This window comes from Habropoda laboriosa, unplaced genomic scaffold, assembly GCF_001263275.1.
Source record: "Habropoda laboriosa isolate 0110345459 unplaced genomic scaffold, ASM126327v1 scaffold18, whole genome shotgun sequence".
In the NCBI taxonomy this organism is placed as follows: domain Eukaryota; kingdom Metazoa; phylum Arthropoda; class Insecta; order Hymenoptera; family Apidae; genus Habropoda; species Habropoda laboriosa.
This window is the reverse complement of record NW_017100152.1, coordinates 1,516,208-1,528,379: the sequence shown is the minus strand read 5'-3', so window position 1 is coordinate 1,528,379 and position 12,172 is coordinate 1,516,208. Positions and strand designations below refer to the sequence as shown.

Genomic DNA, 12,172 nt, shown 5'->3' with positions numbered 1-12,172 from the left:
AATTATTTATAAAAATGTTATATTTAAAAATATTTATATATTACAGTCAATAATCGTAATTAATGATTATTGATCGAGAGTGATATACATATAGTATATTGGCAATCCAAAGAGTTGAGTTTAACGTAAGCATGAATGGACCAATTTATACTCATTAGTACACGATAAATAATGAAAAGAAAGGTTAGAAATAATGAAAGAAAAGGCCGCTGTGCATTACGTTTGTCGAGTGGTTACTGCTAGCGTCGTCACACGTACAGTAGATGATTCACAATAAAACACGAGATGACGTTACCGTAATCCTACGCCAGCGTGGTTTACGATTATGAGCGGCAGGTGATAACGTAATAATAGCAACTAGAGAGCCTCGACCGTACAGAGGTAGTTATTGAAGCTGCTGTATTCCATTCTAGTTACGACGATTCGTTTTTTTTTCCCATCATTCTGTATATCATGAATCATAACAAAGAATTGTACAAATGCTAATTTTCACGTTATTAATGATCGATCGCAACATTTTCGATACCTTTATATCAAGTATATAAATGGTGCGAGGAGCGATCAAATCTTCGCAGATCTTTACAAATAGTTTTACGATGATGTTTGTTTATTTTGAATTTTGTGCGAATCAAAGAAAAAAATGTGCATTTGGTTTTTTGATCTTTTAGTACCATTTTTGTATTATTATTATTTTAGATATATTTTGCGTACTATCGTCATAATATATATATTATTATATTATTATAACGTTATTAATTTGTATCATGATTATTGATGTTTACGAATGAGAATTCTGCAGTTTACATGATCTTAAATGTGTGTTTACTTCCTTTATTTCCCCTCTCCTCTATATAAATAATTATTCGTGCATTTGAAGATTCTACGACAACGCAATTGTATCGGTAAAAAGAGACGAGTTGCTTCTACGTCGCGAAAAAAAAAAAAGAAGCGTTTCTGACGCTTTACTGGTGAACCGTGAAACGTTGCGTGACCATGGATTTCGTGGAAACTGTCCATGTTTTGTACGGCACACGCGTCACCGAGCACAAATCGTTTCGCACGCTTGCAGCCGGTATTGTCCGGCAAAACAAACGATGCTTCTGACGTAATCGCCTGACCAAATAAGCGGAAAATAGGTAGTAGTCAGCCATCCTCACTACTCTTTGGTCTTGTACTGCCGCCGCTTAAAGAGAAGTTGCGGTGTAGGTAAATGGTACAGACAAATGATTTTCAATCAGCTGTCGATAATGTAGTACGTTGATAAAAGAATCGGAAACTAAAGATTATTTAATCGCTTTGTCCTCTTACCTGCGTTGACGCGTAAGCAAAACATTTAATAACATTGACGTTAGTTTAACGATATCTGGACTTGGTTTATTTAATTTTCTAATAGAATATATTTTAATGAATGAGTTTCGCAAAAGGAAATGGGTATGGTGTGTAAGGGAGAAATGAATAGACTGTAAAATGCTGTAAACCAATACTGGTATATTGTAACCTTTTTTAAAATACATTTTGTACAGTGTTATCTTCCAATAAATAATTCCATTTCTTCGTTTCTCCTGATGTTCAAGTTCTTTCCTCGATTCCTGTGGTGGCCTGAAAGTTCCATTTCTAATTAACACAAAAAAAGAAACATTAATTTTCAAATGTTAAATAAATGTTATAAACAATTTCCAACTAATTTACTGCATGCAATTGTTAATTCAATACGAAATTAATAAATTAAGCTAGTTTATTAAGTTAAAGCATAGAACAATTTTAATAATTGCAAGACTATCATCTACATTGTTACATAACAAGGACCACTACAGTTAAGTACTACAGTTAAAGTACTTAAAAATGAAGTAAATAAATTAATAAATTAAGCTGCTTTAGTGCATTCTCGACGCAGTTTTCGAAATTTTTCGGTCGAATTTCGGGATTCGTCTGGACTTGGAGAATTTTTGTATGTTTGAGATGTAATTGACTTACACTACTTGCTGATTCCGAAAAAATTTCGAGCATCTAATTGCAAGATGTGGTTGACTGCTTATCGACTTCGAAAAATTTTCGGAATCGGAGCAAGTGCTGAAAATCAACCATTTGTCAGAAGCTCGAATTTTTTGAAATTTAAGTAGCATAAGTCAACTGTTTCTCAGACGCTCGAAATTTTTCGGAATCAGCGAATAGCATTAGACAAACACTTTAATTTTCGAGAATTTAAACTCGCGATAATTAATTTACATTATTGAGGCTATTTTCGCGCAAGTTTCCAAGTTCGACGCTCGAATTTCTGGATTTTAGCGATCTTTTCAATTTTGACGCGTCCCTAACGTTATCTGAACTTGGTTTATTTAATTTTATAATAGAATATTGTTTAAAGAATGAGTGTCTTGCAGAAGAAATTCAATGTGGTGTGTATGCGAGAAATAAATAGGCTACAAAAAGCTGTAAAACAATAATGGTATATTGTCACCTTTTGTAAAATACATTTTGTACAGTTATCTTACAATAAATAATTGATTTTTTGATGAATAACTTTATTTCTTCGTTTTTCCTCATGTTCTCAAGTCTTTTCCTTGATTGCTGTGCTGGCCTGAAAGTTTAATTTCTAATTTACACAAAAAGAACATTTATTTTCAAAGGTTAAGTAAAAATTAACAATTTTTAACTAATCTACTGCGTGCAATTGTTCATTTATTGCGAAATTAATAAATTAAACTGTTCTATCAAGTTAATTCATGCGGCAAACTTATTTAATACTTCCAATAGTTATGTAAACTACCATCTACATTGTTATTTAACAAGGAACACTAATTATTCTATAATTAAGGTATTCGAAAATAAACCGGAAACTTTATTTTACTATCTACATTATTAGTAATGTTAAATCAATTAAAACTTGATTATAAGTATGAATTTTAAACTGTTTACTAGGTGCAATTATTGTTCTAATTAACAATAAATATTATTAAAAGTGAAAAATTCGAAGAATTTCTATTTGAAAAATCAACTAACCTGAAAATGCTTCATTTTAGACGATGATCTCGATGATACTCTCGATCCTTCCTCCTATCGTGATTGACGGACTATCAGCGAAGACGTAAGAGTAAATGTGATAGCCTCATTCTATCACTGTTGGCTATTTAATAGCGAGACGTCACAACTTCACCTACATCTCCAACTTCTAAGCCCTAAAGCCCGTACGAAGCCTCAAGTTTGCTTTGCCGGACAATAGAAGCAATCTTGTCGCTGCTTTTTGATGATTAATCATCAAAAATCATCGTGGTTAGAGTGAAATTTTCTACGACAATTCAATATCAGAGTTTTGATCGTGTAAAGACTAAATGTAATTTCTTTCTTTCCTCATTCGACGTGAGAAAAATAAGTTTTCATTTTAGATGTACATATTATATACATTGTTTCAGCAGTCGTGGATATTTATTCCATTTTATAACCAATACTTGCACCTTTTCCGTGATAGCTTATTAGGTAAGTAGGTCATCCATTGTATTCGTTACGACGGTTTGCTCGAATAATCGCTCGTGCACGCATGGATAGTGGCGACGAATTTGTCATAAAGAATATACACAACGAATTATGCGGTGTCAACTAACTTTGTAAACCGAGAGTACATTACACCATACTGGTAAAAATACGAATATCGAAGTTGTAACGAAGAGCTCGCAATAGGCGAGACATGCAAAAGCATTAACCTTATCTCTCTGCATCACTGTGTCAGTGGGTAAACCGTGACGTAGTGCGAGTATTGTTCGTAAAACCAAGAATTGGTCCATGCAACAAAGGCAACAATTAGCTTCGTGCCGGAATCGGAACATTCCCCGGTGTGTCACGAAATAACGACGCAGCCTGAATGTACATAAACGTGTAGTCGCGTTAAAAATCGTTCAATAGTGGCCGAGCCAGCGTATAGGAACGTAGTCATGCCGCGGTTCTTCGCATTAGCTTGCGTCGCCACGATTCTCTTGATGATGTTTCAAGTAGCTTCGTTGGAGGAACCAATTGAAAGGGTGGCTAGAAGCCCGGATAGTGCATTTCACAGGGAATCGTCGCCTTTATTTCTTTTCCATTTATTCAAACTGAAAAAGAAGATTCAAACGATTGAAAAAGTGGTAACTACGCCAACCACAGCGGACTGTATTTGTGTGCCGTACTATTTGTGCGATTCTAATCGTACGGTCATTACCGATGACATTGGAATGATCGATATTAGGTGAGTGATTTTAGTACGATTTTAGTATCGTTTCGTAAATTACGATGGAAACGGAATTGTACTATAAATAAAGTATAATTTGAACTCAATACCAACTGGAAAAAGCCAGGAAGCAGAAAGGGGTAAAGGGTTGACATAGTTTCTAATTTTGAATCAGGTATCGAAGATGCACCGGAGATCTAGAAGTATGCTGCCGGCCACGAAACGCGACAACTACTACTACCACAACTACCACTAAAGCCACAACGACAACTATGAAAACCACCCCAACTACAACTACGACGGCTAAGCCAACTACGACGACCACTTCAACTCTTCCACCGGTGATCTTTCCAAACACAGAGCAAACTACTGTAGTTTGTGTGTGCGTACTCGTATCACAATGCGATCCGAACGGAATCGTCGGTTCGTCGGGTGAAGGCGTGATCAATCCCCGTTTGCAATACGTCTCCCAGTGTCAGAGCAGTGAGACAGTGTGCTGCAGGCCATCAAGCGTGATTCAATACACCTATAACCCGCCAGTTACCACCCAGCAAGTTTGTACGCTCTGTGGAAACACCATTCAGTGCAGCAATGGTGTTGTAGTCCCTGTCAACGTAGGAGTGGTGAACCCTGCGGTGACTTACGGTCAACAAACATGCCCTGTGCCTACCACCTGCTGTCAAGGGTTGAATCCATTGTACGGAAACGGGATTCCAGTAGTGATTGGCCCTATAAGGAACTCTGGTACATCTCAGGCGTGTTATTGTATGAAAAGTTGGCTTTGCACACCGGGCAACTCGGTTACCTCTAATGGGGCTGGCGCCATCGATCCAAGGTTTTCTGCTTGTGGAACTGCAGATCAGGTTTGCTGTAGGGCTACCACGATTAGTGCACGGAGTAGCGGAGATCTGCAGGGGCGTGGAGAGAGTATAGTGAACGGAGAGGCTTCGTTTTCTCTGCCTGGATGCGGCGTTCAGAATAAAACGTACGCGCCAGGTATATGTTGGAAACGATTCTACATCTATCCCTCGAGATTTACAGGGGTTACCGTAAAAAGTGAAAGCTTCGTTGAAAACGAAATTTTACATTTTTCGACCGTGCAATTCGAAGATTAGGTATAACTGACTTGAATTCTCTTACTGACACTGCGTTTTTTCCATAGTACAATCCCCTCCTGTGGACACCGGGAAAACTTATTTTGCAGAGTTTCCGTGGATGGTAGGGCTTCTAACGGTACAAGCGGATGGCCAATTTCTATTCCAGTGCGGTGGATCCATGATCACCAATAATGCCGTTCTCACTGCCGCCCATTGTGTCACAAAGTAAGCAGATACTTATGGTAATACAAATTTTTTATATATCGAGGTTAATCACGACTTTGTTAAAAAATTTACCAGCCGAGACAATGGAAGACTGATAGCTCGTTTTGGCCAATGGGACTTGGAAAGCCAACCGGGTGGCCAACTACTGCCCTTTCAAGACGCGAACGTAAAGGCCATAGTGACCCATCCCTTGTTTTACAGCGGTGCACTGTTCAATGACATAGCTGTGGTCATACTGAATACTCCCGTTAAACAGAATGTTAACGTCGCTCCCATTTGCATACCGCAACAGGGATTAACTTTTCCTGTTGGTACCAGGTGCATTGGCACTGGCTGGGGAAAGAATTCGTTTGGTATGATTCCTTTCCTCCACTTCAAACAACCGTCATTTTACTCTCTTTTTATAATCATTGAACTTTCATGTTCTGCCAGGTGGAACGTATCAGACAGAGCTACGAAAAGTGGAGCTTCCAATCGTGGCCGGAGCTGATTGTCAAAACCGACTGCGAACCACAAGATTAGGTCCATATTTTCAGTTGCATAGTTCGTTCACTTGTGCAGGTGGTGAAGCAAATAGAGACACGTGCCGTGGGGACGGTGGCGGACCTTTAGCCTGTCCAACGGCAACTGGACAATACTTTCAGGTAAATGGATTAGTAGAAAAAGTTTCATGAAAATACGGTGTGATTATAGGATATTTCTTTTAGGCTGGTATAGTGTCTTGGGGAATTGGTTGTGGCTCTTCGAATATTCCCGCTGTTTACACTAACGTTGCGCAGTACACGCAATGGATCGAACAACAATTGGCGACTTACGCGGCGTAACGGAAGATATATGTGTTCGAACATTTTAATAAATTGTTTTACCTAGTCGATTTTGTTAATTTATGATTGCACGTTCTTGTGCAATTTGATATGTGGATTTGTATAACGATATTAAGTATATAATAAACATGTTTGCTTTTACGGAACTAATAAAGGAAAAAATAGCACTTCTTTGTCAAGTCTTCCAATAGCCGTGATCGTCTAGTGGTTAGGACCCTACGTTGTGGCCGTAGTAACCCAGGTTCGAATCCTGGTCACGGCAAGTCGGTTGTTTCGCACTCTGTCGTGATGGAGGTGTATCTTTTTTTTTCTCTGTTTTTATAGTATTTCAAATGCTTGCTCTTCCATATTACATTCTAAGTCGATTTTTCGCATTGCAATAATTTTTGATCATTTATAAAATAGAAAATGTTAAGGTCTTTATCTTCGTAACCTGCAAACTGGAATTGTCCTTTTACAAAAAAATATTGTGTAGGATATATTATAGTGAGAAACATATCTGATTGTAATCTTGGTACAGTAGTAGCTACACGGTGCACACTGTTACAGTATTTTTTACAGTATTTGTGCATTCAATTTGCATGTCGTACAACGCGATAGGATCTCACGATGTGAACTATCATAAAATATGTATGCGTCGTTAATCACCATTAACTGACACGTACCTTTCTGACCCATTTCGTGCATCTATTTTTTCATTTTCAACATTCATCTAAATTGTTGCCCCAATACATCTAGCGTAAACCAGACAGAATATATTCGAAATGGCAAGGAACTGGTACAATGATAAATAATTTTTTGTTACGAAACATATTCCTATTCCAGGAAATAAAAGACGAGAATTGGCAGAGGCGATACTTGACCTTAGCATACTCTACGGACGTACAGTTGAATTCCAGGCACGTTTAACCTGATCAGTGACTAAAATTAAATTGAGCTACAAAGTTCTTGAAATAACTAAAAAGTTAGCGACCTTTCACCACTTTACATTCATTCACAAATAGAGTAATTGAAATTCAGAGAAATGCAAATGTGTTGCTAATATGTAAAACTTGATCCTTGAAAATTTTCTCGAATTGGAGTTCACTTTTATTCTAGATATCTGTTAAAATCATCATCGATTCACGTATAAGCGTTTCTTTCCCCCGTAAAGTTCCCCAACTAAACTGTCTCGCAATTTCACAGAAAATGGAAGGTTCGCGTGAGCGAAAAGGGAATTCTGCTCGTTCCGAAGAAGCTTCTGAGAAATCTGTATCAGTCCTATGGTCGCCTCGCATGGGGAATACCACCTGTTCCGAGGCTACCGTGTCCAACGGGTTAAACACGTAGTCGGCCGTTCACGACCACGATCGAGAATCGAGGAATCACGATGATTGGTGGGGACGATCTCATAAATGCTTGAACCACGGCTGCTATGTGTGTAAACGTAGAAATCACGGTCTCCACGCCTGGCACGCCGCAATCGTGCGTTGTTCTTTGAAGAGGAAACTGGTCTTCCGTTTATAATCAGGATCGAATTACAGTAAGTACTTCTTTATTTCGCGTTCCTTCGTAGAAAATCCTGCGAATTAACTAATTATCGATACGTATAAAAAGTACAGAGGTAACACGACCTTCGGTCTTATTTTCATGTAGAAATGGAACGTGGCCTTTTGAACTTTTGACAAACTGTAGATATTGACATGCGTCAGAGTGTTTACGTGAGACGAAACGATTCTGACCGAAGAATTGTGCGTCGGTAGAATTCTAAGAGGCCTTCAGAAAATACACACCGGCTGGCTCTCTCGACATGTAATATTTATCACGATTCAAATATTTTTAAGTCGCTCGAGGACCTGTGAGTGCACCGTCGACTATTAATTTGACGGTTCTTCCAAACAAAATACGTTACTATTCGTTCGTTCGTTTAGCCTTCGCTTTTATTTAACGAAGATCGTTATAACGGAATTCGAGAATATATATCACTGTTTATAATAGTTTTTAGTAACCAATTTCGTAATCGCGGCGACAAGCCTTCTAAAAAAAGTCAATGCGGATAGAGTGAAAACGCAAGGATAGTAATAGATAATTTGCTTATGTATTTTTTCTTTATCGCTTTGAGCACTTTGCTCCTTGATCATTTTTTCTCCACCACATTTCTTTCGCTACGATTGCAATAAATCACGGCGGAAATTCCGAACAGGAAAATACTACTATCGGGGGCACACAGATCGACATTAGCTGTAATCTCGGATTATTTAAAACTCCATTCAACCACAAGTGTATCCTTGGTTTTCATGTGTATTTTTCGTTCCGCGACATTTTACGCTTCGATTGAGGAATGCGCGATTAGCTAGGTTTGTTAGAAGTTTACACTACTTCTCTAAACAGAACGTCTTACAGATATTGAATATTCATTAATGAAAAAAAAAGGAATGAAAAACAGCTTTCTGGGAAGATGGGCGAGGTTCCACCAAATCCATCAAGTTACACAGTAATTACCTTTATTCCCGTCGCAATCATTTACCTCCTCGATCTCTAATTAAGCCAGATTTTCCTGTTTATACTATACGTCCACCTTGAACCATTAACATGCAGACACCTTGAAAGCATTAGAGAGAATTAACATAAAACCGAGTGGAGAGTCACAGTCATATTGTTGGGTCGTTGGAGGTTGAATCTAGCTGGCAGGTAAATTTTTACGATATCTTCTTTTATACGTAATATCTTATATTTCCATTTTTCGTACTGTCGTCTTCGTTGTCGGAGTGGGTCAGACATTTCTCCCATCATCAGGTTTTCATTCACGAGACCGTGAGGTCATCGTTATTTACATGCGAAAAAAAAAACTAAGAACCGCTGATAATCCATCCGATGATATCCCGCGACGCTCTCCGCGTATACTCACCTTGAGATGCTCGTTAAAATCTCGATTTCTTCATTTTGTCGAATGCAAGTTCATGAATGTAGCGCTCTGTGCCTGCTCGGCAAGTTTTCTCGCATGAAAATAATCGCTGGATATGTTCGAATCGCACCTGTTGCCAAGGTAAGGTACACTTTAGACTAGTTCAAGTTCGAAGCACAACGATGAAAAATTATTTATGTTAGTGTATTTAATAAAATTATTTATGAAATATATGAGAGTGAAGGTGTTAAGAAACTCCTTTCAAGTACGTATTGATTAATTCTTAACGAAACGAGTCACACCATTGACGAACAAGTGTTTCTCGTGCTTTGCACCTCTGCCTTTCGAAATTCAAAAGAACCACTTTAACGCCGTTCCAGGACCTCCAGCATCATAATGTGGAGAATTCTATTAACATTGGCGTTGGCCAGCTATTCATTGGGTGCTCCTCAGCAAGGGGATGGCAAAATCGACGACTTGATATCGAGTATCTTTGGGTCAGGCCCTCAAACCACTCAAACAAGCCAACCCACTCTTCAAACCGCTCCGGACCCAGTTACACAACAGAATTTTAGCGGCAACTTGGATTCCTTGATCGACAATGTGTTCGGCGGTCCACAATCCGCCACTACTCCAGTCACCATTTTAGGGACACAGAACAGACCGGACAAACCTGCAGAGGACTGTGAATGCGTGAAATATTATCTGTGTCGTGACGGGACCATTTTGGAGAACGGATTAGGAGTGATTGATATCAGGTCTGATCTTGGTGACGATAATAAAATATTGGGGTGAGTTCCAAAGACTGGTCTCGAAAATAGCCAAAACTGGCAATGCTGAACGACTGGAATGATGTTGGGTTTTATATATGTATATTGATGTATCGATATACTATACGTATGTATGTACGTACACCAATGTGTCAGCTCGTTCCTTTTATCCAACGTGTTCGTTCATTGTACAATGTGTACATATAAGGAGCAAACACAGAGATTTCTGGTGGGTTTTATTTGTCATGATTCTTTCGCAAGTCAGGTTATGTGGTAGATCGTGCATGCATGTCGCATAGGACTATCTTTGGACACACTCCCCGATTATTTCCTCGTCCAAGCACTTTGTGTCTTAATACATTGCTGACTAAGTTACTTACACATAAACGAGGAAAGTTATAGATTCGCAAGAAAGTGTCTGAAATAAATAATAATATGATAGTTACTTACACATAAACGAGGAAAGTTATAGATTCGCAAGAAAGTGTCTGAAATAAATAATAAGGCAATGCAAAACAGTAGGCAATGTGTTAAAACTGTGCTCTATATTTACACGTAGTAACATACCGATTCTAAAGAACTTAGACAATAACAGTATATCTGACTTATTTTTGCGTTTCTAATCAACGGTATAGAGGGTCTACATGTCCAGATTACTTGGAGGTCTGCTGCAAAGCGCCAAACAGAACAGACATAAAACAGACACCACCGCCAATTAAGAGAAACGGCTGTGGTCAACGACACGCCGATGGTGTTGGTTTTAGAATTACCGGTGACAGCAACAATGAAGCCCAATTCGGTGAATTCCCGTGGATGGTAGCTATCCTGAAGGAAGAAACTTTTGGCGAGAGCAAAGAGAAATTGAACATCTATCAATGCGGAGGCTCTTTGATTCACGCGCAGGCCGTTTTAACCGCAGCTCACTGCGTGCAAGGGTAAATGGCCTCTTCTGTTAATTTTATTACTCTTCTTTTTTCATTTCAATCAATTGTTAAGAATGAATTTTCGAACAGGAAACAAGCGTCAGAATTGAGAGTTCGTGCTGGAGAATGGGACACACAGACCAAGAATGAAATCTTCCCACACCAGGATCGTACTATACGGAATGTGGTAATACACGAGAAGTATTATGCCGGAGCTCTTTTCAACGATTTCGCCTTACTGATCTTGTCGGAGCCGATGAATTTAATGGAGAACGTGGACATTGCTTGCCTTCCAGAGAGAAACGCTGTCTTCGATGGCTCTCGATGCTTCGCCAGTGGTTGGGGTAAAAACGTGTTCGGTAAGCATATTCATTTCGAGGCTAATCAAATGTTCACTTAATGCACCTTAACGGTGTTCTAAGACTGCGACGTTGCAATTGTTTTAGGGCAAAAGGGTCATTACCAGGTAATCTTGAAGAAGGTAGAATTGCCAGTGGTGCCACGTGATCAATGTCAGGAGAGTTTACGGAAAACTAGATTAGGAAAGTACTTCGTTCTCCATGAGACTTTCATGTGCGCTGGTGGAGAGGCTAAAATAGATACTTGCAAGGTATTTAATGAGAAGAGAAATCATTAAAGGGATAGCTTTAAAGGTTGAGTATCTTTGATCATATTTTCATACAACGTGATTTTTCATTAGGGTGACGGAGGAAGTCCTCTTGTTTGTCCACTGAAAAACAATCCAGGGACGTACCTACAAGCAGGCATCGTGGCATGGGGAATCGGTTGTGGCGAAGATGGTACTCCAGGTGTTTACGCGAACGTAGCCACAGCGCGAGATTGGATCGACGAGCAAATGGCATTCTATAATTTGGACAACACTGTGTATAATCCTCTATAGACTGACTGGTTTTCTGAACTATTTCGTAAATTTTCACGCATTCCAATTACCACTGTTTTCTCATCGAAATACTGTTGTATTATTTGTATTTTACTTTCAAACTAATAAAGCGCGCGAAGCCATTACTTGATCCTTGAATTTTCTTTTTCTTCTTTTCTTTTAATAGGTAGTTTTCCCTTTCCTTAGTATTTTTAAAGCATGTGGGGTTAAAGGGACAAACAAATTAACCATGATGCTAAATGGCGATGGCTGTAAAATGAAATTTAGTCGAAGACTTGCATGAACACAGGGTTCGCACGTGTTTAGCAAATGAATCGTTTTATGGCCCCTCTACTTAAATGATTCTTTCC

General features: G+C 38.8%; 1 protein-coding gene and 1 non-coding gene across 2 annotated transcripts in view; both read left to right on the top strand.

Annotated features, from left to right (window-relative positions):
- The window catches only part of LOC108575124, a 14,056-nt gene extending 2,096 nt beyond the window's left edge, over positions 1 to 11,960 (top strand). The window contains exons 2-16 of the mRNA XM_017937845.1: positions 3,021 to 3,085; positions 3,875 to 4,216; positions 4,374 to 5,194; positions 5,361 to 5,520; positions 5,596 to 5,873; positions 5,953 to 6,164; positions 6,228 to 6,340; positions 7,083 to 7,122; positions 7,170 to 7,226; positions 7,775 to 7,866; positions 9,609 to 10,019; positions 10,634 to 10,933; positions 11,012 to 11,280; positions 11,368 to 11,531; positions 11,622 to 11,960. Coding sequence (XP_017793334.1) covers positions 3,021 to 3,085; positions 3,875 to 4,216; positions 4,374 to 5,194; positions 5,361 to 5,520; positions 5,596 to 5,873; positions 5,953 to 6,164; positions 6,228 to 6,340; positions 7,083 to 7,122; positions 7,170 to 7,226; positions 7,775 to 7,866; positions 9,609 to 10,019; positions 10,634 to 10,933; positions 11,012 to 11,280; positions 11,368 to 11,531; positions 11,622 to 11,822 — 3,525 coding nt within the window. The 3' untranslated portion in view covers positions 11,823 to 11,960. The remainder of the gene's footprint in view (positions 1 to 3,020; positions 3,086 to 3,874; positions 4,217 to 4,373; positions 5,195 to 5,360; positions 5,521 to 5,595; positions 5,874 to 5,952; positions 6,165 to 6,227; positions 6,341 to 7,082; positions 7,123 to 7,169; positions 7,227 to 7,774; positions 7,867 to 9,608; positions 10,020 to 10,633; positions 10,934 to 11,011; positions 11,281 to 11,367; positions 11,532 to 11,621) is intronic.
- On the top strand, positions 6,535 to 6,606 carry Trnah-gug. Its single transcript has one exon. It is a non-coding gene; the product is annotated as a tRNA-His (tRNA).
- Positions 11,961 to 12,172: the final 212 nt, after the last annotated feature.